We start from the raw sequence: 26,457 nt of genomic DNA on the forward strand, positions 1-26,457 counted from the left end.
TCTTGGGCATGTGGCTGAGGAGGCTATGGAACTTGGGGAGGAGGGTGGGTGGTTATACAAGGGCTGCAGGGGTGGTCTGTGCTCCTGCTGCCTCCTGCAACTCCACCAGATGCTGGAGCATATCAGTTTGATCCCCCAGTAGCCTCAGCATTGCATCCCGCCCCCTCTCATCTCGCTCCCGCCCCCTCTCATCTCGCTCGTCCCTCCTGTCCTCGTGTTCATTTTCTGCTTTCCTGGACTCTGATATTGTTTGCCTCCATACATTCTGCTGAGCTCTTTCAGTGTGGGAGGACTGCATGAGCTCAGAGAACATTTCATCGCAAGTGCATTTTTTTTGCCTTCTTATCTGCGTTAGCCTCTGGGATGGAGATGACAGGGGGACCTTTGAAACATTTGCAACTGCGCGAGGAAAAAAAGGAGAGTAGTATTTAAAAAGACATTTTAGAGAATAATGGGTAGACTCTTTCATAGTGAACCAAGCTGTTAATATGACATAGCACATGTGTTTTCGGTACAAGGTCGCATTTTGCCTCCGGTTTAGAGTGAGAGATCACACACGCAGGGCTGAGGAACAGAATTTGGCTTGCAGGCAGCCATGGAAAGCCACAGTCTTTTGGTTTCTTCAACCTTGATAACATGTGGGAATGGTTTTAAACGGCAGCACCCTCCTTTCCCATTCCAAGCACCCATTGAATTGGCCATTTAAAAGGAAGGGCTGCTTTTTTCAGGTTAAAAGGAAGGGCTGCTTTTTGTTGAGTTAAGGTGTAGCACAAACCCATCTAACCCCACCCAATTCTCTGGGATGATCAATTCACCCCTCCCCCACCACATGACTAGTATCAGGGAAGATCCCTGCCAGCCAAACACGAACAGCTCACAGTGAACGATCCTCCCCCCCCCGCGGGTAACAGCAGGGATGATTTCTTTTCAGCCACAGGCAAACAGCCCAGCAGGAACAGCCACCTCTGAACATCCCCTCAATAAAATTCCCCTATTTCAACAGGGTGACCATGAATGATATCACTCTCCTGAGGATAACAGAGAGAGATAAAGAACGGATGTTGCTTGAAAGCCAGCAAACACCAGGACCATATGCTGCCATGCTTTCTTACGCAATGATTCCAGACTATGTGCTACTGGCCTGGCATGGTAAAGTGTCCTTCCATGGAGGACGGAATAAGGCTGCCCTCCCCAGAAACCTTTTGCAAAGGCTTTGGGAGTACCTCCAGGACAGCTTCATGGAGATGTCCCTGGAGGATTTCCGCTCCATCCCCAGACATGTTAACAGACTTTTCCAGTAGCTATACTGGCTGCGAATGCATCCCAAGTCTTCAGGGTGAATTAATCATTAAACACACTTAACTTTAAACAATGTATTATATTTACAAAGGTACACTCACCAGGCTTCCTGGTCTGGGAGCTGGGTTTGGAGGGTATTGGCTCCAGGGTGATAAACAGTTCCTGGCTGTCAGGGAGAACAGTTTCTCCTCTTGCCTGCTGTGCGCTATCCTCCTCCTTCTCATCTTCCTTGTCCCCAAAATCCTCATCCCTGTTGCATGACACTCACCCCTTCCAGGTGTCCACGGACAGGGGTGGGGTAGTGGTAGGGGACCTCCCTAGAATTGCGTGCAGCCCATCATAGAAGCGGCATGTCTAGGGCTCTGACCAGGAGTGGCCGTTTGAGTCTTTGGTTTATTGGTAGGCCTGCCTGAGCTCCTTAATCTTCACATGGCACTGTTGCGGGTCCCTGTTGTAGCCTCTGTCCATCATGCCCTTGGAGATTTTTGCAAATATTTTGGCATTTCATCTTTTGGAAAGGAGTTCTGATAACACGGATTCATCTCCTCATACAGCGATCAGATCCAGTACCTCCTGTTCGATCCATTCTGGAGCTCTTTTGTGATTCTGGGACTGCATGGTCACCTGCGCTGATGAGCTCACCATGCTAGCCAAACAGGAAATGAAATTCAAAAGTTCCCGGGGCTTTTCCTTTGTACCTGGCTAGTGCATCTCAGTGGAAAGTGCTGTCCAGAGTGGTCACAATGGAGCACTCTGGTATAGCTCCCGGAGGCCAATACTGTCGAATTGCATCCACACTACCCCAAATTTGACCCGGTGATGTTGATTTCAGCACTAATCCCCTTGTCAGGGCGGACTACAGAAATCGATTTTAAGAGCCCTTTAAGTCAACAAAAATGGCTTTGTCATGTGGACAGGTGCAGGGTTAAATTGAGCTAACGCTGCTAAATTCAACCTAAACTCATAGTGTAGATCAGGGCACAGTCTGCCTGTGTATGGGCCTTCTCTCACTGAGACAGTCCGAGGCCTTGTTCTTAGGCTAAGGCTTTTGTCTAAACAGCAGGGGCAGCCATAAGCTGGGAAGCGACCGGTCACATTCTCACATCCCAAACCAGTCACATTGAAATAAGGTGGTATTGGGCTGTTAGGAAGACGAGCCTGTCCAGATAGTGCCCATCACCACCAGATAAAGAAACAGATCTGAAGATGGTTAAAGAAAACTTAGTTTGACAGCATTGTCTGGCAAGAAATCACTTACCAATGGTTCTGGTTGTGAAACCCTCATTTCTTTATGGCCCCCACTTTTCTGTTGTTAATCTGTCTGGTTCTCTAATTGTTTCTCTCTGCTGTATAATTAATTTTGCTAGGTGTAAGTTAATTAGGGTAGTGGGATATAATTGGTTGGAGAATTATGTTACAGTATGTTAGGATTGCTTAGTTAAATTTCAGTAAAATGATTGGTTATGGTATAGCTGAGAATAATACTATATAAACTGGGGTCAAACAGGAGGGGGAAGGGAAATTGGAATCATGTTTGTAAGGGAGGGAACAGGAACAGGAAACAGACACAGGCAAGGCTCTGCGGCATCACAGTTTGGAAGGGGGACACAGGGTAAATGGCTCTGTGGTGTCAGAGCTGGGAAGGGAACACTGGGGAACAGACTCTATCGCATTGTCTGCACTTCGGACGTCTGGTCTTTTGCTGCTTGCTGTCTGCATGACAAGAACCAGGGAAATTAAAGCCTTTAAGGAAGGTTTTAATACACTTTGGAACTGATCAGGGATTCCCATGAGGACTGATGAGGGGGTGATTGTCAATAGGCATTTAGATCCTTTTCTTGTTTTATATCTTTTCTCCATAAGGCACACGGGCACACTGTCATGGATCCATAGGATCTGTGCAATGCCCTGGCTTTTAAACAGTCCTTGGGCGGTGCCCCTTGGGGTCCCACTCTTCCACAAGGATGGGCCATGGAGCTTCAACACCGGAGACTGAGCCTCTGGCTTCAACACTCCTATTCCAACCTGTGAGCTCTGCCCAGCAGGTCCAGCTGAACGACACTCCTCTTCAGAGACTGTTCCTCAGTCAATGCACAGAGCAAGGTTTTGCTGTGACACTGGGAAGACTTTTAAAACACAGCAGGGTTTATTAGTCAAGTTAAATACAGCATTGGAAAGTCCTTAGATTAGGACAGAGAAGCAAAGACGACAACACAGTCCAGGGGTCTCAAATACATGGCCCATGGGCTGCATGCGGCCCGCAGGGTTATTTTTTGCGGCCTGCCAGCTCCTCGTGGCTCCTCCCACCCCCCCAGCATTTACATAGAGTGGCTTCGGCCTGGTACGCACCTGGGGCAGGGAAGGCTGCCTCCCTGCCCTGTCCCCACACTGCTCCAGGAAGCGACCAGGATGTGAGGGAGGGAGGGCACAGGGGTCTGTGTGTTGCCCTGGCTGCCCCTCCAGGTACCTCTCCCGAAGCTCCCATTGGCCGTGGTTCCCCGTTCCCAGCAGGAAAGGGGTTGGAATGGGGGCAGGGAAGGGGTGGGAAGAGGCAGGGGCGGGGCCAGACCTCACAGAAGGGGTGGACTGGGGGCAGGCCCGGGGCAGCGGGGGTGTTCAGTGGTGCAGCCCTTAGGCCAATGTACTAGCCCTCATGGTCATTTGAGTTTGAGACCCCTGATATAGTCCATACTGGCCAATGCCCTTAAGCCATGCTGCTGTAGAAAACAGTTTGTTTTCCTTTCACTGTGCTGTCCATTTGTCTTTGCTCCGGTAGAGCTCCCTGCGTAAGCAAGCCCAGTTCTTCCTACTCCCAAAAACATAACAAGTCCAGGTATGCTTCACTCTGAGATCCTCCCATGGACAGGTGACAATTATTCCCTTGTCTCTGACGGGTATTCCACTGATCTAGTTGGCCCAAGCCAGTCCTGAATGACCCATTCATATCACCCCATGAAAGCTACATGACAAAACACCTCGTCTCTCCTGCTCTTTCTAATCATAGCAATACCAATCACAGAGGGAAACTGAGGTACGTATTGCCATCATAGAAGTATCACCAAAATTCCCACCTCTATCTCTCACACACACTGCTCGCAACCCTTGGAGAGAAAGCAAAGCACAGGACCAGGAGGTTAGTCCAGTGAACACAGTGGATGATGAGCTGCAATCCTCAAACCCTGGTCAAAACGGAGACACATGTGGGTCCCGACCCATAGAGAGGGGCAGGGTAGAGGCCTGATACCCGAGAGGGCATTGCTTGAGCAGACCATGGAGGCAGGTCAAAGGCTTAGCTACCCCGGAACTGTGACATCGCAAAAGCACATTTTGGGGAATGAGGAAATCTACTGACTCAGGTGTAATGGGAGGGAGAATTAAACTCCCCCAGTGTGTGGAGAAGGCTGGGGAATGAAACACTAAAATTCAGGAGCAACAGCCTCTAATTCTTCCAGAAAAGGAGAATGTAAGAAACAAGAAGTGGGCCACGGAACCTCAGGAGGTACAGGCTCAAAGATCCAAGGAGCCTGGAGGGAAGACAGCTTGTGGCTGCTGCAGATGGGGAGAAGGGGGGACAAGACTCTCATGCAGAGGCTGGGCAATCCGCTTGCACAGGTTCCTTGGCAGAGCCACTGTGCTCCCTGTCCCAGTAAGGCTAACATGTTCACTATGCCATGGGGGGTTGGGGGGGGACCATTGTTGCACACAGGCAAACTGCATACGGGCCAGGGAGGAAGCCACATAGTAGTAGAAGACCCTGCCTTGCTTCCCAGGTCACCCTCAGCAACAAGATTTCTTCCAGGACAAACTCCTGTGAAAAATGTGGGGACAGTGTTCAGTATAGGGGCTCCCTGCAGCTGTTGCCTCTCCCCAAGGCACAGAAACCCAAAGGACAGTATGGCTGTGAAACAATCAGTCCCCCTTGCTCTGTGCTTACTCACCATTTTGGGGCTCCTGTGGATTACGTGCGCTAGCTTTGGGTGGGCAAATTCTGCTATTGTGTAGACTGTGTTTGTCTTTAAGTACGGGGGAATCATTGCTCTGTCTGGTGTGAACAATGCTGCCTCTGTTAAGTGTTGCATTTTTACTTTACAGATGCAACCTTGAGATCTCAGCCGTTCTTGTTACCACCGGCCAAAAGCCTCCAAAGAATTAGGAAGCAGCCACATAGAAGCAAAGAGGACTTGCTGCATGAAGTAATGCAGCAGTCCCTTAATAAAAATCAAAAAGTGCAGGAGCCGGGGGAGAGGGAAAGGAGGGTGCCAGCAAAATGCGGATCGCCGGCACCAAAGCACGGAGCGGCTGCTAAGCATTATGGAGCGTTAAGTGGACTCGATACAGGCGCTCATACCAATGTAGGCAGAGCACTTCCGCACCCGCCCCCCTTGCAGCCCTTCTCCCAAAACGCTTTCCCTTGTGCCGCCATGTCACCTCCAACCCACTTTCCCCAACATGCAGGTTCTTATCACTACCCACTGCCTCCAACATCTGTAGCTTCACCACCCAGCCCTGCAAACTACGACCTTTACCCACTGCACTCAACCCCCATCACCATGCATTTTACCATCCATTCATTGCACAGCACTCCAGACAGGAAGGCTGAGTATGATAACCGGACATACGCAAATCTGTGATTGAACCGTTCCCCAGCCCACCCACTTTCCCTTTCTGCTTCCCAAGCAGTTGTGTTTCTTTTCAATAATTGAATTTTCTTTTCAATAAATGGATTTTTTGGCTTTGAAAACATTCTTTATTATTGCGTTAAGTAGAAGATACCTTAGCCAGGAAAGCAACAGGCACTGCAAGTCAGTGTAGCAAACAGACTCCTACTAACATTGGAACCACTGCACTTCACTCCTGTGCAGGGCACCAAACATTACTGGTGGCTTTCAACCTCAAATTGCTCCTTAATCCTTGCAGCCCCGTGCTAGGTTCCTCCAAAAGCCCTGCTCTCTGGCTGTTCAAATTCAGCCTCCAGGTCTTGAACCTCCAAGGTCCATGCCTGGGTGAATCTTTCACCCTTCCTCTCACAAATGTTATGGAGGGTAGAAAACATGGATATAACCAGGGGGATGTTGTCATCAGCCAGTTCCAGCTTCCCATACAGACAGCGCCAGCAGCCCTTTAAATGGCCAAAAGCACACTCCACAGTCATTCTGTACCGACTCAGGCTGTTGTTGAACCACTCCTTGATGCTGTCAAGGCTCCCTGTGTAGGGTTTCATAAGCCACAGCATTAAAAGGTAAGCAGGGTCTCCAAGGATCACAATGGGCATTTCGACTTCCCCTACAATGATCTTTTGGTCTGGGAAGAAAGTCCTTGCTTGCAGCTTCCTGAACAGGCCTGCATTCCAAAAGATGGGTGTGTCATGCACCTTTCCAGACCAGCCTAAGGTAATGTCAATGAAACGCCCAATGTGATCCACAAGTGCCTGGAGAACCACAGAGAAATACCCCTTCCGATTAACATACTTGGAGGCTAGGTGGGCTGGTACCAAAATTGGAATATGCGTCCCATCTATCGCCCCTCCATAGTTAGGGAAACCCATTTGTGCAAAGCCATCCACAATGTCATGCACATTACCCAGAGTCATGATTCTTCTGAGCAGGATGGGATTAATGGCCCTGCAAACTTGCATTAACAGGATTCCAACGGTCGACTTCCCCACTCCAATCTGGTTAGCGACCGATAGGTAGCTGTCTGGAGTTACCAGCTTCCAGATTGCAATAGCCACCCACTTCTCCACTGTCAGGGCAGCTCTCAATTTCGTGTTCTTGTGCCGCAGGGTGGGGGCGAGTTCAGCACACCATCCCAGGAAAGTGGCTTTTCTCATCCAAAAGTTCTGCAGCAACTGCTCGTCATCCCAGACTTGCATGACGACGTGATCCCACTACTTAGTGCTTGTTTCCTGATCCCAAAAGTGGAGTTCCATGGTGGTGAGCATGTCCGTGAATGCCACAAAGAATCTTGTGTCATATGCATTATGCGAGTCGACATCATCGTCGGACTCCTCACTATCAGTTTGTAGCTTAAGGAGTAAGTCGACTGCCGTTCGTAACGTGCTGGCGAGACCCATCAGCATATTCCGCAGACCGAAAAGGAAGACAGACCATGCAGTAGAAAAAAAACATTGACAGATGGCGCCAAATGTGGACAGAAGCACAGGGATTGCTGGGATACAAAGCGATGCATCGTATGGCTTTGGGCCAGGACCTAGAATGCTGCACCCCTCTCCGCCCCGCTTCCCACAAGCAACAGCGCCAGAATGGGAAAAGGTGCTCTGTGGGATAGTTGCCCATAATGCACCGCTCCCAATGCTGCTGCAAGTGCTGGAAATGTGGCCACACCAGTGCGCTTGTAGCTGACAGTGTGAACACACTGCTGCGCTTTCTCTACTGCACTCTCCGAGGGCTGGTTTAACTCTCAGTGCTCTACATCTGCAAGTGTTGCCATGCCCTGTGTATCATGTCTTGTGGGCAATTTTATACTCGCTAGAGGTAAAATGTCATTATCAGCTTGGAACATGCATGGAGGGGCAAGGAGGTGAACATAAATAAATGGGTTATTAAGCTTGCTCCAGTTAAGGGCTGTCAGGGTTCCTTCCCCACTCGGAACTCTAGGGTAGAGATGTGGGAACCCGTATGAAAGACCCCCTAAGCTTATTCTTATCAGTTTAGGTTAAAAACTTCCCCAAGGTACAAACTTTGCCTTGTCCTTGAACAGTATGCTGCCACCACCAAGCGTTTTAAACAAAGAACAGGGAAAGAGACCACTTGGAGACATCTTCCCCCAAAATATCCCCCCAAGCCCTACACACCCCCTTTCCTGGGGAGCCTTGAGAATAATATCTTAACTAATTGGTTACAAAATCATCAAAGACCCAAACCCCCAGATCTTGGAACAATGGAAAAATCAGTCAGGTTCTTAAAAGAGGGATTTTATTAAAAAAAAAAAGAGGTAAAAATCACCTCTGTAAAATCAGGATGGAAAATACTTTACAGGGTATTCAGATTCAAAACACAGAGGATCCCCCTCTGGGCAAAACCTTAAAGTTATAGAAAACAGAAATAAACCTCCCTCTTAACACAGGGAAAATTCACTTAAAACAGAAGATAAACAAATCCGCCTTGCCTGGCTTACCTATACTGGTTGCAATATTGGAGACTTGGATTAGGGTGGGTTGGAGAAGATGTATTTCTGTCTCGACTCTCTCAGTCACAAGAGAGAACAACCATGTAAACAAAGAGCACAAACAAAAGCCTTCCCCCCCCCACCCCCTTCAGATTTGAAAGTATCTTGTCCCCTTATTGGTCCTTTGGGTCAGGTGCCAGCCAGGTTAGCTGAGCTTCTTAACGCTTTACAGGTAACAGGATGTTGCCTCTGGCCAGGAGGGATTTTATAGCACTGTATACAGAAAGGTGGTTACCCTTCCCTTTATATTTATAATAAGGGCCTTACATTAGGTTGAGGCTTTGTGGGAGTAGTTATGCTGAAGTCTGGGATTTACCTGAATAGGCCTAAAGAGAGAATCCCAGGTCAGACATTTTGCACCCTCATTTTGAGAGACTACTGAGTAACCACAAACAGGTGCAATATGCCACACGATTCTGAAAGAAGAAAGTTTGGGGTGGGTTTTAGCAATTAGGTTGCTATGCAGTATCTCAGCAGTTGGACACATTCATATCTTGGAATTATTGATAAATAAGTGATGTAAATCATGAGTATTAATGCTTGATGCTTAATTATGGACTTTCCAAAGGCCACATATGGGTTGGGGCAGCTATTGACATTATTGTAATCAGAGTAAAGGAGCAGATATGGGATATAGCCATCCTATTACCATAAGGAACTGGATAAAATACCTCTTCTAGTTACCATTTTTTCATTTTGTCAGGTCCCCGAGACAGTGTAAACTGAAGCAGGGCCTCCCTTCTGATGGTCTCCCTTGCCCCATGATCTTTGTTTCCAATGGTGTCCATAACTTGGAAGTATGCACAATGCAAGACCCTCTTTACTATACTTAACTTAGTCTAATCGTTATGTGTCTTGATCCTTGCCTATGATTTCAATTATAACTGTCTGTATTAAATCAAGCTTCTGTATGTTTCACCAAATTCCATCTTCTCAATTAACTTTGAGTAGCCATGGACAAGGGCAAGTTGTACCCCAATACGTAGGTGTAAAAATTGTACAGGCTACACCACCACCCTGTCACATCATCATCAACGTGTCCATTTGTGCCTGGGTAGTGGCCCTGCTACGGAAGGGAGGAATGCAGCAAGGACCCAGGATCCATGGCCAGGGTCGCTGTGCATAGAGATGGGGAGGGGGTAATGAATGGGAGAGGGAGGTCAAGCATAAAAACAACAACATTTGGGGAAAAATGTATAATGAAGTGAAACTGAACAGAAATAAAACTGGAGCGTAGGCTCTAAAGCAACAAGGTCTGGGTAGGATTCGGGGTTAAAGGTCTGGGATCCCCCACAGCTCTAGCTCCCCAAACCTCTCCTCCCTCCCACTGACCCACCCAGCTCTGGGTGACCTTCCTCCACACTCCCCCTCCCCTTCTTCCCATTACTCTCAGCCGTCATCACCTCCCGGCACTTTGGGAGCTTTTTGTGTTCCCTCCTTGTCTCTCACTACTTCATCCTTCCCCTCTGCTTCTTATCTCTAATTCTGCACACACCCTCCCCATGTCCTGGCACCCCAGAATTATCTACTCCCCTACTTCTCCTCCCCTCCCACAACTCTGTTCTCCTTTCACCCGTGGGGTCCTGAATGGCAAAATTATGAGCTCTCCTATCAAAAGGAGAGCTCATCGGACTGTCACACAAGCCATGCATGAGCCATACACCTATTTACTCAATTTAGAATTCTACAGGAGGCATATTTTCCTCTTAAAGTGAGGAAAAGGCATGAAAGCTACAGTTATTAATGTCGTTATTAATAAAGCCAATAAGGATACATTAAATGAAATTTTAAAATGACTGATGGCACCGAAAAGGCACATGTCCAAAAATTATACTAGTGGGTGCGAGATAAGGCAAAAAGGGGGGGCAAGGACACTTGTCAAAACTTGTATGGCGAATGAAGGTAAAAAGTTATTATGACTCAGGTTCTTTGGAGACACCACAGCTTTTAATAACCGAGGGGACAGGACTCCTTACCCAGCAAGACCACCGTCTCATAGTTCTCCTGCATGATATCTCTGTAGAGGGCTCTCTGAGTGGGGTCCAGCAGAGCCCCCTCTTCCCTGGTGAAATACACAGCCACCTCCTCGAAAGTCACCGGCCCCTGAAAGAGCAAGAGTCCCACATTCAGTACTTGCTGCCCCACTCACAGCCCCACTATTCAGGGAACAGCAGCACCAGGTAAATGGAAGCTCCGGGAGGCACATGTTAACAGAGTCCCACCCCATCTTGGTTAGAGCAGCCAGGAGGCATCAGAGAGTAGAGAGAACCTTTGTGTTTAAAGTAAAAAATTAATCCTAACAATGGTAACGGTAAATTATTAGACAGAAATGGCAGAATGATCAAAAATAATGCAGAAGAAGTAAAAGTCTTCAATAAATATTTCTCTCCTGGATTTGGAGAAAACCAGATGATGTAGTCATACCATAAGATATTGACGACGACACTCTTTCCATTCCAACAAGAATTCACGAGGACATTAAACAGCAGCTATTAAAGTTAGACATGTTTAAATCAGCGGGTCCAGATAACTTGTATCCAAGAGTTTTAAAAGACCTGGTGGAGGAGTGTGGTAGACTGTTAATGTTGATTTTAATTAGGACTTGGAGCACCAGGGAAATTGCATCAGGCTGGAATAAAGCCAATGCAGTGCCAATATTTAAAAAGTAGAAAAGAGATAATTCAGCTAATTACAAGAGTATCAGTCTGACACCAATACTCGGCAACATACTGGAGCAGCTGATACTGGAGTTCATTAATAAAGATTTAAAGAGGGTAATATAATTAGTACCCATGAACAAAGGTTTAGAGAAAATAGATCCTATCATACAAACTGGATATCCTTATTAGATGAGATCAAAAGTTTGGTTGCAGCTAATAGTATTGATATAATATACCTAGACTTCCGTAAGCCATATGACTTGGTTCAGCACAATATTTTGACGAAAAAACTAGAATGACACTAAATACACACGGCATACATTAAATAGATTAAAAACTGTGATTGTAAATGGCGAACCATGATCAAGTGGATTTATTTCTAGGGGGTTCCTGCAGGGATTGGTTCTTGGCCCTCTAGTATTTAACATTCTTATCAATGATCTGGAAAAGAATATAAAAACATCACTGATAAAGTTTGCAGGTGCCACAAAGATTGGGGGTGGTGGTAACTAATCAAGTGTCAGTAGATTCAGGCTCTGGCACAGGGAGTCTGGGAAGTTTTCCCAGCCCTGGCTGGAGGGTTATTTCCTGTTCCACAGAGAGGGGAAGTTCCATTCCCAACTCCTGTGCCTTGAAATTAGGCCCTATCGGACATTACACCCCATATTTAGCATCGTGATATGATTATAATATGATTAGGACATAATTATGATGCATTTTGCTCAAGATGCATCATGTGTGGTGTCATTGGAAAAGTTATGATTTGCTGAATATGATTATCCTATTTGTGTGCATGGATCATGTTTGTATCTGACATTATGGATATTGAGTACGTATCTATATTTCAAATGTGCTTACTCTGGGTAACATTCACAACTAACCTTTCAGATACAACAATGAAGAAGCCAGACCGTGCTGATGGCTCATTAACAAAGACAATGGACCATGGAAGAGCTTAGCCTTCCTCTGAATGTTTCAGCCGGCCTATGAGTCATGGATATTATGACTCAGCAGGGCATGCTAGGGCATGTGACCAGACCACATGACAATGAACTCCATTTTGGTACCTGTATTTTTCCACAAACTGGTCTGGGAACTGAGTTTGGAACAAAGGAGTCCTGCCATATGGAACAGGTACAAAAGGTGGGGTGTGACAATCTCTTGGCCTCATTCCCCGCACAGAAGAATTCCTGGAAACACCTCAGGAACAAAGACTGAACTGAGGGGAAGTTCTGTTCCCAGGGTAAAAGGATTTCTAGCTTGTTTATGGAAACTTGGTGGACTGCTTGTATCATCACTCAGGGTGAGAAATTGCTAATTCAAATTCTATCCATCTAGTATGCTAGGCTTAGTTTGAGTTTTTAGTTATTTTCTGAGTAATCTAAACTAATCTGTTTGCTATCACATATAATCACTTAAAATCTATCTTTCTGTAGTTGTTAAACTTGTTTTATGTTTTATCTTAACCAGTGTATTTTCAGTGAAGTGTCTGGGGAAGTCCCAGCTTGGTTAACACAAGCTTGTTGTGCAGTTCTTTCCCACATCAAGACGGAGGAAAACTATATTCATGAGTTTATATTGTACAGATCCCTGTCCCGTGTAAGAAGTTATAATTCTGGGTTTAAACTCCAGCATGGGTGCAAAACTGGGGAGCTGGGAAATCAGCTGTTGTCTTCTATCTGTCCTTGAGTGGCTTAGGTAAAACACTCAGGTAGCTTAGTTGGATGCATGGTACCACCTGCTATCGTGTTGGGTGATAAATGGGCCCCAAGAGGCTGGCTGAATCTTCAGCAAAGCAGTGTGAGAAGGGCCAGCCCAGGTTGAAGGTTAGAGAGCACAGCGGTTCCCAAAAGCCCCTCAAACTGCACCCCGGGTGACAATCGATCACACCCTACATTACACAAGTCTCAGCAGGTTTCTCAAATCCTATCCCCTCCCTTTCTCCACCCTAGATATTTCCTGCCTCCCACCACCTCTACCAGCTCCCACCCTCCTATGCTTTTACTGATCCTTTCCCTCCAAGCAGAACCCACCACCAGCTCCCACATAATCCCTTACCTGAGCCAGATCCATTGCAGCCATTTCCTTCCCCCTGGGAGGATGGGATGATCTGGAGTGAAACGTGAACGTTATTCTGTAGCCTGTCAGGGCGAGAAGGGAATGTGAGAGAATTCAGACGGGGCTTTTATCCATTCCACAAGCCAATTCCCCCCAGGATTTTTCCCTGCTAATGGACATTCTAGGTTCTGCCACACTGTGAAGCACAGAGTGACCTTATTCCAGTACAGGTCTAGCCCCCTCCCACCAGGGTGTAACGCTGTGAAACATGGTGAAACCCTCCCCGTAACAGAGTCTCTCAATTACACTTATAAAGTTTGCGGACAATACCAAGCTGGGAGGGGTTGCAAGTGCTCTCTGGAGTACAGGATTAAATTTCACAATGATCTGGACAAACTGGAGAAATGGTCTGAAGTAAAAAGGATGAAATTCAATAAGGACAAATGCAAAGTACTCACTTTAGGAAGGAACAATCAGTTGCATACATATAAAATGGGAAATACCTGCCTAGAAAGGAGTAGAATGGAAAGGGATCTGGGGGTCACAGTAGATCACAAGCTAAATAAGAGTCAACAGTGTAATGCTGTTGTAAAAAAAAAGCAAACATCATTTCTGGGATGTATTAGCAGGAGTACTGTAAGCAAGACATGAGAAGTAATTCTTCCGTTCTAATCCGTGTGGATTAGGCCTCAACTGGAGTACTGTGTCCAGTTCTGGGTGCCACATTTCAGGAAAGATGTGGACAACTTGGAGAAGTCCAGAGAAGAGCAACAAAAATGATTAAAGGTCTAGAAAACATGACCTATGAGGAAAGATTGAAAAAACTGGGTTTGTTTAGTCTGGCGAAGAGAAGACTGAGGTGGTACGTGATCACAGATTTCAAGTACATAAAAGGTTGTTACAGGAGGAGGGAGAAAATTTGTTGTTCTTAACCTCTGAGGACAGGACAAGAAGCAATGGGCTTAAATTGCAGCAAGGGCAGTTTAGGTTGGACATTAGGGAAAACTTCCTAACTGTCAGAGTGGTTAAGCACTGGAATAAATTGCCTAGGGAGGTTGTAGAATCTCCATCATTGGGATTTTTTAAGAGCAGGCTGGACAAACACCTCTCAGGGATGTTCTAAATAATACTTAGTCCTTCCTTGAGTGCAGGGGACTGGACTTGATGACTTCTCAAGGTTCCTTCCAGTTCTGTTATTCTATGAACCAAAGGCCAGAGAAGAGCAGAATCAAAGGAGTCACTTTGGGGGAATTCTCCCTGTCATTGTGCCCAAGGCAGCTGTCTCAGGTTTATAAAGTTGTTTGATGCTCCAGCCTTTATACAGTCTCTCCTGGGAGTGCCCCCTTTTTAGCTTTTGGAAAGCATGACTCTGGGGGCTCTCAGACTGGGCCTTCTTGACTCACCACATCTTGTTTCTTTCTGTGGCTCCCCAGTGAGTCCAAATGAGTAGATACACCTGATAGAGACTGTGAACAGAAGAACGGCCCACTGCGTCAGCCCAGTGGTCCATCTAGCTCAGTGACCAATGCCAGGTGCTTCCGATGGAATGAACAGAACAGGTCATCATCAAGTGATCCATCCCCTGTCATCCATTCCCAGCTCCTGGCAAACAGAGGCTAGAAACACCATCCCTGCCCATCCTGCCTGTGACACTGGCAGATGAGGTGTTAGCTCTTGCAAAAAACCCCATGTCTTAATTTAACATGGACAAACGCAGAGCTGGAATCAGTCTGGCTCACCTGTGTTAGTATTATTAGAACAGGTATGAGAATTATAAGAATGTGTTTAGTGTTTAGACTTTATTGAATGCTTGTGAGTTGCTGCCTGGGTTAATATCTGACTAGCTGCACTGTGAGCCTCTGTAAATCACCGGACAGGAGAGAGACTTTACCTATGTGAAGTGCTGATTGGCAACAGACTGCATTACACCCTGCCTGGCAGGAGAGGTCCATCAACACCAGATACACTAGTATGGGATGTTAAAGGAGGCAAAAGATGGCTGTTGTGCTCTTGACTTCCTATTAGCTGAGTCTGGAGCCCAGAGCACGTGGCTGGGCAACCTTACCTCTGCATGAATGAAGGGGGCAGTGACTAGATGAATGTCCAGTAAATACCCAGAAGGTGATGGCTCCCCATCCCTACCTGCCATTCACACAGGCAGCGAAGTCCTGGGCAAGGCAACTTTCAGAGTTAAAGAGAAGGGGGGAGGGCTTAGAGGTTCTCTGCCAATCAGGAAGGGGTAGCAGTGAGGGAAGACTGGCAGCTGATCGTTGGAGAGGTGAAGAGGTTTGGGGTTAGGTGTGGGGCAGAAGCAGCTGGGGTGGGCAGTCTTCACGAGGGACACTTACTCCTCCTGTTCCCCTTCCACACCCCCTTGTGAGTAGAGAATAACCACCCTGTCTCCACCCCCAGGGGCACCCGTGTCTCAGTGTAGGCATATTTTATGGAGGCATATTTTTAATATTTGTAATTTTGTTCATAATATTTGTATTTCCCCTACTTGGAATAATTGTCATAATATTTGTAATTCTTGTAATAATTGTAATTCCCTTATTTGAAATAATTCTGTAATATTGATTTGCAGCTCTCCATAGCTGCTGACTGTGTTTGTGTGTTGTCTGTGTTAAAGCTTGCAAACCATCAATTGACTAAGTACCTTGTAAGCCATTAATTAACTTTAAGTGATGCTCCCTTCCCTAAACTGATACCTTGTGATTGAGATTGAGGCTTGTAAACCTAAACCGCCCAATTGACTCTACTCTCTCTAAACTGATACTTTCCCTTGCTTAAAGTAAAGAAGTACTTGTGGCACCTTAGAGACTAGCAAATTTATTTGAGCTGCATCCGATGAAGTGAGCTGTAGCTCACGAAAGCTTATGCTCAAATAAATTTGTTAGTCTCTAAGGTGCAACAAGTCCTCCTTTTCTTTTTGCAAATACAGACTAACAGGGCTGCTCCTCTGAAACCTTTCCCTTGCTTGTAATTGATATTGACGCTTATGAATGCAAACCGCTCAATTGACTTTACTTTCCAATTGGTTCTGCTCAATTGACTCTGTAAACTGATACTTTGTAAGGGAGATGGACACTTTTTTGTAACAACCATGGAAAGCCATTAATTGGCACAGCGCTCATAGAAATATCACATAGAGACTCCCACCCTCTATAGTTTGTATCAGGAATGTTAAAAGACAGGGAATCTCAAATAGATAACACCTCTGTATTAGGAATATTAAAGGAATGTCTCAAATAAATAACACCTTTGTATCAGTAATGTTAAAGGAATGTTAAGACAGTCAGAAATATTGAAGGAATGTTAAGAGACAGGGAGTCTCAAATAAATAACAATACTCAGTGAAACGATAAATGCGCTCTTATTATAGTAAAGAATGTATATGAATGAATGATTTGTTTTGAATAATCAGGGAAGTGCCAGCCTAGGAATTCGGTGTCAATCGGCTGAAGAAGGCGCCAGGTGGAAACAACCAGAGAACCCCCGGACGGCAAACTGGAATCCACCCGAACGATTCAAAGGATGAAGAAAGCTGATGAGCACCTGACAGCTGTCCTGGAGCCGTCATGACGAACAATATGATGAAGCAATTTCCATGGACTGGCACAGGAACAAATTCCTATAAAAATGGACTCTGAGAACTGAGAGTCTCCGGTTCTGCCACCACCCTCCAAGAGCATCGGATGCGCCTCTGACGGACTCAGCTCCACTCTCGTGTACAGGCCAGTACTCTGTCATGAGCAACTTCTAGGCTGGTAACTATAACAACTATGCAGAACTTGTATGAATGTATCTATGGATAAGTAAGGAATACATAGTAATATAGTAGTGTGTGTTTTCTATATTTTTATTTACAATAAACGTGGCATTTTGCCTTGTCCCTTTTACAAGATCCTGTTTGTCTTATTTTATTAGTGTAACATCAGGACTCTCCCAAGTTGCACCCACTAATTCTCTTCCCATTTCGAGTGTAGCTCAGGGCAACAATTTCCCACCAACATGAACCCAGCTGGCTGCTGAGCTGTTCTGGTGCACAGAGGCCTCTGGTAGGTGAAAGGCAGAACTGCAGCACTTCTCGGGCAGAAAGCATTTTTTCCATGCAAAAAAAAAAAAAAAAAGACGTCTGCACCGGACGTAAATTCTGCTCGTATACAGTGGCACAGAATTCCCTCATGAGTAACTTACACCCTGCACAAATATCACCTGCAAACTCCAATCTCTTCTCCCTATGTCTCCAAGTCCCAGAGCTGCTTCTGTCATTAATGCACACAGACTTTCACCCCTGTTAGTGCTGGCAAGACCCAATTCAGTGACAGGACTGAACCCTTATTTTCCCATTACATGGGACAGTCTCAGCTGACGGGGAGGTGAGAGAGGGTAAAAAGAGAAAAGAGTTATTGTAGCCATGTAGGTCCCAGGATATCAAAGAGAGGGATTTTTAATTGGTTTTAAAAAAAGTTACCTCACCCACCTTGTCTCTCCAAGAGGTCTGAAAGTGGCAGAAGGAGACATAAACAGGAAGACAGAGCTCCAGACTCTAAACCAAACATTTCAAGCCCCTGGAAGAAACTACATTTCACATCTGCCCATGGGTGTGTTTGTGTCCTATATAAGGGACTACCCCATTCCTCTCACAGCAGCAAGGGGAGACTGCAGCCAGCCCCAGAGGGTCCTTCCCCATCCTGGGATGTGTGTTGTGAGAAAGTTTGTGTGTGGTGGGTGCACAGGTTGGGTCCCCAGACAGCTAGACACATCTGCAGACAGGAAAGCCAGGGCAACTCCAGCATAGCATGGGGGCTGTGGGCAAGGGTAGCAGTTCTGGAGCTGGGCCTCTGCCCCTTCTAGGTCCCATGGTAGATGGCTCTGGCAGCATCAAGTGGGTCCATCACTGCAGGGAAGGTTGGGGTAGTGTCCGACATCGGGGTGAAGATGGGGGGGGAGGTCCATTCCCAGGAATGGGGGATGGAATCCAGCTCCCCACCCCTCTGCAGAGCACAGCAACTAGGGATTTATCCAGTGAAGTGAATTTCACTCTGGGGGACATTGAGCCAGCCACTGAAAGATCCTTGTGCCTTAGGTTCCACACTGGCCAAAGGAGTTTTCTAGTACTCCCTCCCCAGACTGTCGGGGGCAGCCAGAGATAATTAGTGGGTTATGGGAACTAGAAGATGAAAATTCACTAAGAATGATGATATTAGTTTGTTCATTATTAAATCCCCAGACACCCACCAATCCCCATCCTTCTTCCAATGAGCTATAAATATCTAAGGGACTCAGCTCCTGATCCTGCAGTGAGTTTCTGCCCCTCCCCACTTTCTATAGCAGCACTTTCAAGAACAGGCCAGGGAACCATGTAAATACTTTGAACCAAATTCCAGAAAATGCTGAGCATGCACAAGTTAAAATGAAACCAAAGCTCCGCCTCTCCAGGGACCTGGCCCCTAGTGCAAAATAAGACACACTCCCCAGAAATCTGAAACAGCCACTTCATAACTGATAGAACGTTATTTATCTATTGACTTCTGGGAATTACCAATAAAAGAAACTACCCAGTGAAGTTGATGCCCTGAGAGAAAGATCTCATGTGTCTTTACAAACAGTATAATCTAATCTGGAACTTTATACAGTAAAATGCCTTATTTGTAGCCCTATATTGATTGCCTGGTGCCACTACACGGCAGAATTAAGGTTGGGTGCCTGAGCTGTGAATTTCCATTCTCCAGCGTAATGTGATTGCTGTTTAGTGGGTTTGACAAAATTCATTTTGTCGATTTTTTTTTTTAATTTCAGTTGATGATATCGATATTTATTTTTAAGTCTTTTTTCAGTGTTTACAATTTCAATGTTCAGAGCTGTGGGAAGTTATGGGGGTGGTCAGACAACAATTATTTAATTTCAGTAAACGCTGAGATTCGAAGAGCCAAATCTTTATCATGGTTCAAACACAAATTGTCAATGTCACACGCAAAATATACAGTGTAAATATCCTTCAATCAAACTCAACTTTCTCCAGAAGCATTTCTGCATTTTACCTATATAATTATTTTTTCATCTGTGTGTGTAGAGTGAAATCAACATTACTGCAATTTATTAATAAAAATCCAATCCTTTCAAACGTACCTTTAAGTAATGAAGCACTATAATTCTTTCACTTCCTAGACTGTAACGCCTGCTTTGAGGATAATTACACTCTCCCTGTGAAGTATTTTACTCTCAGTACCGTAACCCCATTGTGATGCAGCTCCTGTCTGGGAGCTCTGCTGAGGCCAGTGGCATTATGATCACAAGGCGACACTCTGACACAGGAGCATAGACACATGGGGGAGGGTGGAGGATGAGGTAACATGGAAACTACCAGGGTTGAACATGGCCCTACAGAGCATGGGGAGCAAACTCCCTCTCAGCCTCTCCTCTCTCCCACTTCCCAGAGTCAGTAACTCTGATAAATTGTTCCCTGAAATCTAAAGAGCCCCAGTATGTGAGACAGTGACTGATGCAGGTGCCTTAGGGGCAGCAGCACCAACCCCCTGCCTGGACGTGGGGGATGAAAAACTGCAGTAGAAGGGTTTTAGGCTGGGAGAGGGCACAGCTGATGTGGGACTGGGAGCCGAGTTGACCAAGAGGCCAGAACTCATGGGGGGTTGGGACAAGAAGTCAACAGGACTGGGTAGAGGCACTTCTGTGTATTTTCCCCCATTTACCATCCTGCCATGTATTTAGCTTAGAAACTTTTCATTCACATTTAAACACATTGGAGCTAAGCTGTGCTGATGCATTTCCACTTACAGTGGTACAGTTTTAACTAAGTTTCCTAATCAGATGCTAATACAACACAAAGCAGTCAGTAATTGGTGTGCTTTCATTCATTAACTTGACTGTGTGCTTTAAAAAAAAAAAATGATGGTGTGAGCGAGTATCAAAATTTCAGTCATTAAGAAATAGAAATTAGGTGTCAGATCATCGCTAATGCATTTATCCCAATTTTAATTTCAGTTTAGAATCAGGTTTCAGAGTAGCAGCCATGTTAGTCTGTATCCGCAAAAAGAAAAGGAAGACTTGTGGCACCTTAGAGACTAACCAATTTATTTGAACATAAGCTTTCGTGAGCTACAGCTCACTTCATCGGATGCATCAAATAAATTGGTTAGTCTCTAAGGGGCCACTAGTACTCCTTTTCTTTTTAGTAAGGCATTTGAAACAGTTCCACATGGGAAACCATTTGTTACATTGGAGAAGATGGGGATTAATATGAGAACTGAAAAGTCGATAAGGAATTGGTTACAGGGGAGACTACAAGGGGTCATACTGAACGGTGAGTTGTCAGGCTGGAGGAAGGCTATTAGTGGAGTTCCCCAGAGATCAGTCTTGGGACCGATCTTATTCAATATTTTTATTCGTGACCCTGGCACAAAAAGTATGAGTGTGACACAAAGCTGGGAAGGATTGCCAACAAGGAGGAGGACAGGAATATCATCCTAGAAGATCTGCATAACCTTGAAAGCTGGAGTAATAGAAATGGGATGAAAATTAATTGTGCAAAGTTATGCACTTAGGGATGAACAACAAGAATTTTTGCAATAAGCTGGGGAATTATCAGTTGAAAGTCACAGAGGAGGAAAAAGACCTAGGTGTATTGGTTGATCACAGAATAATTATGAGCTGCCAAAGTGCTGCAGCCGTGAAATAGGTTAATGCAGTCCTAGGATGCATCAGGCAAGGTATTTCCAGTAGACACAGGGAAGGGTTAGTACTGTTATACAAGGTACCAATGAGACCTCATCTGAAATACTGTGGGCAATTCTGGTCTCCCATGATTAAGAAGGATGAATTCAAAGTGGACCAGGTGCAGAGAAGGGCTACTAGGATGATCCAAGGAATGGAAAATCTGCCTTATGAGGAGACTCAAAGAGCTTGGCTTGTTTAGCCTAACCAAAAGAAGGCTGAGGGGAGATAGGATTGCTCTCTATAAATACATCAGAAGGGAAAATACCAGGGAAGGAGAGGAGTTATTTAGCACCAATGCTGGCCCTAGAACAAATGGATATTGGCCATCAATAAGTTTTAGCTTGAAATTAGGCGAAGGTTTCTAACCATCAGAGTGAAGTTTTGGAACAGCCTCCAAGGGAAGCAGTGGGGGAAAAAAACCGAACTGGCTTCAAGACTGAGTTTGATACCTTTCTGGAGGGATTGGTAGGATGGATGGGACTGCCTACAATGGCATGTAGTTGATCTGCAACTGCTAGCAGCAAATATCTCCAACGGCTGGTGATGGGACACTAGATGGGGAGAGCTCTGAGTTACTACAGAGAATTCATTCCCAGGTGTCTGGCCACTGGGTCTTGCCCACATCCTCAGGGTCTAATTGATCGCCATATTTGGGGATGGGAAGGAATTTTGCCCAGACTCAGATTGGCAGAGACCCTGGTTTTTTTTGTTTTGCATTCCTCTGCAGCATGGGGTATGGCATGGGTCATTTGCAGGTTTAAACTCATGTAAATGGTGGATTTTTTTGTAACTTGAAGTCTTTAAATAATGATTTGAGGACTTCATTAACTGAGCCCAAGGTTCAGGGTCTATTACAGAAGTGGGTGAGTGAGGTTCTGTGGCCTGCGATGTGCAGGAGGTCAGACTAGATGACCATGATGGTCCCTTCTGGCCTTAAAGCCTGTGAGTCCATAAACTGTGCCTTGTGTTGCACAGACACTGATGGAGATCAGGGCCCCCTTGTGCTGCGCATGGCAGAGAACCTGATTGAGATCAGCACACCCATTGTGCTGGGCACTGCACAGACAGAGAGGGACAGTCCTTGCCCCAAAGAAATCACATTCCAAGTAGACAATGGGTAGGAGTAAAAGAGAGAGGGGTTGTGAGTTCCCCAAGGTCACCAAGCAGGTCAGTGACCGAGCCAGGAACAGACCCCGCTAACTCCAGAGCCCCGTCACCCACAGTTTGGAAAGGTCCCCAGACCCTATTGTATTAGGCTGCAGAAAGAGTTGGTTTGTCCAGGGATGCCTAGGCTGTCTTGGCTGGGAAGCTCAGCTGCAGTCCCTGCACACAGCTGGGGGTGGGTGTCCTGGGTCAGGAGAAGTCAGTGCGCACTCCTGTGGGGCTGTGCTCCTGGCTCATACCTCCAGCACTCACTGCTGCCCCTCCGTTACCAGCTCCACTGTTCAGCCAGCCCCAGGTCTCAGTGAGGGTCACTGTCCCCAGAAGCCTTCAAACAGGGACAGGGTGCATCAGTGCCAATCAGAGAGCACTAGTGTAAATTCTGTCTATACTAAGGTTTTGCACCAGTGCCTAAAACAAATGTGATATATGCCATCATGTGCCAGCAATGTCCCTCTGCCATGTATATTGGCCAAACCGGACAGTCTCTATGCAAAAGAATAAATGGACGAAAATCAGATGTCAAGAATTATAACATTCAAAAACCAGTCGGCAAACACTTCAGACTCCCTGGACGCTCAACAACAGACTTAAAACTCGCAATTCTTCAACAAAAAAAAACTTCAAAACCGACTCCAACGAGAAACTGCAGAACTGGAATTAATTTGCAAACTCGACACCATCAAATTAGGCCTGAATAAAGTCTGGGAGTGGATGGGTCACTACAAAAAACTAAAAACTAATTTCCCCTACTGTTACTCACACCTTCTTGTCAACTGTTTGAAATTGGCTACCCTGATTACCAATACAAAAGTGATTTTTCCTCCTGCTGATGATAACCCACTTCCACTTTGAATGGCCTCGTTAGAACTGACCCACCACTTGGTGAGGCAACTCCCAGGTTTTCATGTACTGTGTATATATATTCGGCCTACTGTATTTTCCACTCCATGCATCTGATGAAGTGGGTTTTAACCCATGAAAGCTTATGCCCAAATACATGTATTAGTCTCTAAGGTGCCACAAGGACTCCTCATTGTTTTTGCTGACACAGACTAACACGGCTACCCCTCTAAAACACTAGTGTGACAGAGACCTTCGGTACCCAAAACAGCAGTACAGTGGCCCTAGACCTGGGATCTATTTCTAGCTCTGTCACAGACAGACTGGGTGACCTTGGGCACATCAAAGTTTCTCCTCCCAACTTTAGTCTCTTTACCCAGCTGCCCACTCACTGGGGACTCCTGCTCAACAGAGCCGCTCACCACTAAAATCTGTGTGGGTGTCCCCAGAGCTAAGGTAGGTGAGCTCTGGAATAGTCTTAACAGGGCGGCTGCCAAGTCTCTTTCCCTGGAAGTTTTTAATAACATGCAGGACAAAACTCTACTACAGATCATCTACGTATACTTGGTCCTGCCTCGGCAGAGAGAGCTGGACTTGATGACATCTTGAGGTCTTTTTCAGCCCTACATTTCTATGATGTGATGCAATATATAGGTAAAAACCACAACCTACAGAGTAAAACCCACCACCACATATGATCAGGCAATTCAGAAAAAAAAAAAACCAAACAAACCATAAAACAAAAACACACAACCTACACGCCACAGTGTGAAACGACAATACAAAGGAAAAGAAAGCAACACGAGGCAAACTGAGACACCCTAGGACAAAATTGCAGGTTTCAGAGGAACAGCCGTGTTAGTCTGTATTCGCAAAAAGAAAAGGAGGACTTGTGGCACCTTAGAGACGAACCAATTTATTTGAGCATGAGCTTTCGTGAGCTACAGCCCGCTTCATCGGATGTATCTAGGACAAAAGTACCTAGGACAAAAGATGTACCTAGGACAAAAGTACACAGTGGAAAAGAGAACAGGAGGACTTGTGGCACCTTAGAGACGAACCAATTTATTTGAGCATGAGCTTTCGTGAGCTACAGCCCGCTTCATCGGATGTATCTAGGACAAAAGTACCTAGGACAAAAGATGTACCTAGGACAAAAGTACACAGTGGAAAAGAGAACAGGAGGACTTGTGGCACCTCAGAGACCAGCCCATTTATTCGAGCACGAGCTTTCGTGAGCTACAGCCCGCTTCATCGGATGTATCTAGGACAAAAGTACCTAGGACAAAAGATGTACCTAGTTCAAAAGTACACAGTGGAAAAGAGAACAGGAGGACTTGTGGCACCTTAGAGACGAACCAATTTATTTGAGCATGAGCTTTCGTGAGCTACAGCCCGCTTCATCGGATGTACCTAGGACAAAAGTACCTAGGACAAAAGATGTACCTAGGACAAAAGTACACAGTGGAAAAGAGAACAGGAGGACTTGTGGCACCTCAGAGACCAGCCCATTTATTCGAGCACGAGCTTTCGTGAGCTACAGCCCGCTTCATCGGATGTATCTAGGACAAAAGTACCTAGGACAAAAGATGTACCTAGGACAAAAGTACACAGTGGAAAAGAGAACAGGAGGACTTGTGGCACCTCAGAGACCAACCCATTTATTCGAGCACGAGCTTTCGTGAGCTACAGCCCACTTCATCGGATGTATCTAGGACAAAAGTACCTAGGACAAAAGATGTACCTAGGACAAAAGTACACAGTGGAAAAGAGAACAGGAGGACTTGTGGCACCTTAGAGACGAACCAATTTATTTGAGCATGAGCTTTCGTGAGCTACAGCCCGCTTCATCGGATGTATCTAGGACAAAAGATGTACCTAGGACAAAAGTACACAGTGGAAAAGAGAACAGGAGGACTTGTGGCACCTCAGAGACCAGCCCATTTATTCGAGCACGAGCTTTCGTGAGCTACAGCCCGCTTCATCGGATGTATCTAGGACAAAAGTACCTAGGACAAAAGATGTACCTAGGACAAAAGTACACAGTGGAAAAGAGAACAGGAGGACTTGTGGCACCTTAGAGACGAACCAATTTATTTGAGCATGAGCTTTCGTGAGCTACAGCCCGCTTCATCGGATGTACCTAGGACAAAAGTACCTAGGACAAAAGATGTACCTAGGACAAAAGTACACAGTGGAAAAGAGAACAGGAGGACTTGTGGCACCTCAGAGACCAGCCCATTTATTCGAGCACGAGCTTTCGTGAGCTACAGCCCGCTTCATCGGATGTATCTAGGACAAAAGTACCTAGGACAAAAGATGTACCTAGGACAAAAGTACACAGTGGAAAAGAGAACAGGAGGACTTGTGGCACCTTAGAGACGAACCAATTTATTTGAGCATGAGCTTTCGTGAGCTACAGCCCGCTTCATCGGATGTATCTAGGACAAAAGTACCTAGGACAAAAGATGTACCTAGGACAAAAGTACACAGTGGAAAAGAGAACAGGAGGACTTGTGGCACCTTAGAGACGAACCAATTTATTTGAGCATGAGCTTTCGTGAGCTACAGCTCACTTCATCAGATGTATCTAGGACAAAAGATGTACCTAGGACAAAAGTACACAGTGGAAAAGAGAACAGGAGGACTTGTGGCACCTCAGAGACCAGCCCATTTATTCGAGCACGAGCTTTCGCGAGCTACAGCCCCCTTCATTCAGCCCAAACCCAACACAACACCGGCAAGCGGAGGGAAAGCAACGCTCCATAAAAGCGCAACGCAACAGGGTGCGATCCCCGATCCAAAGGGCACCCTGCGAAGCAGCTGAGCGGAGAACCCGGCGCAGGACCGAAGTGAGTTGTTTCGGTGCAGGCCCGGAAGGGGATCTTGAGGGGTCGCCTGCCCAAGCCTCCCTAGACATTCCCAGGCAGGTGCATGTCTGCGCTGGCCTGGAAAAGCCCCTGCCATGAAGGAAACGCCACGGCCTGCCGTGCAAGGCCCACGGGGTGCAAACACTCCAGGCCACCATGTGCACGCAGAAGCTGGGCTTGCAAGGGGTCAAGGGGCGAGGCAAGGACTCGAAGAACGCGGGTTCGGGTCCCAGCTCAGCGAGGTGTGTGTGTGTGGGGGGGGGGGACGACAGAAAGGGGGCAGGGCGGGAGCGGGGGGGGGGGTCCCGGGGGAGGGATCTCAGCCCCCCTCCCCGGCCACGTCCCGGGGCTGCGCCATTTCCCCCCCCCCTTCCCTCAGGTCTCCCCCCGCCCCGGTACCTGGAGGCTGCAGCGCCGCCGCCGCCGCCGCCGCCCCGCTCTGCGCATGCCCAGAGCCGGCAGCCACAAAACCCTCCAACGGCCCCGCACGAGCCCCGCGCGCCTTCGCAGCCGGGCTCCCCCTACGTCACTTCCGCTGCCGGGAGAGTCAGGAAGAGTCGCTCGCCCCGCGGGCCGCTCCTGCGCTCTCTGGCCCATCCGCCGGTCTGCGCATGCCCAGAGCCTGAGACCCTTCCCCCCCC

General features: G+C 46.6%; 1 protein-coding gene across 2 annotated transcripts in view; it reads right to left on the reverse strand.

The window, feature by feature from the left end:
- The window catches only part of LOC125628599 (uncharacterized), a 41,572-nt gene extending 15,201 nt beyond the window's left edge, over positions 1-26,371 (reverse strand). For both annotated transcript variants that reach the window (XM_048833699.2, XM_048833698.2), the window contains exons 1-3: positions 26,216-26,371; positions 13,206-13,288; positions 10,464-10,590 (exon numbers count right to left, since the gene is read on the reverse strand). In XM_048833699.2, the coding sequence (XP_048689656.2) occupies positions 10,464-10,590; positions 13,206-13,229 (151 nt within the window). In that variant the 5' untranslated portion in view covers positions 13,230-13,288; positions 26,216-26,371. The remainder of the gene's footprint in view (positions 1-10,463; positions 10,591-13,205; positions 13,289-26,215) is intronic.
- Between the last annotated feature and the right edge of the window lie 86 nt (positions 26,372-26,457).

This window comes from Caretta caretta, chromosome 28 (genome assembly GCF_965140235.1).
Source record: "Caretta caretta isolate rCarCar2 chromosome 28, rCarCar1.hap1, whole genome shotgun sequence".
Taxonomy (NCBI): Eukaryota; Metazoa; Chordata; order Testudines; family Cheloniidae; genus Caretta; species Caretta caretta.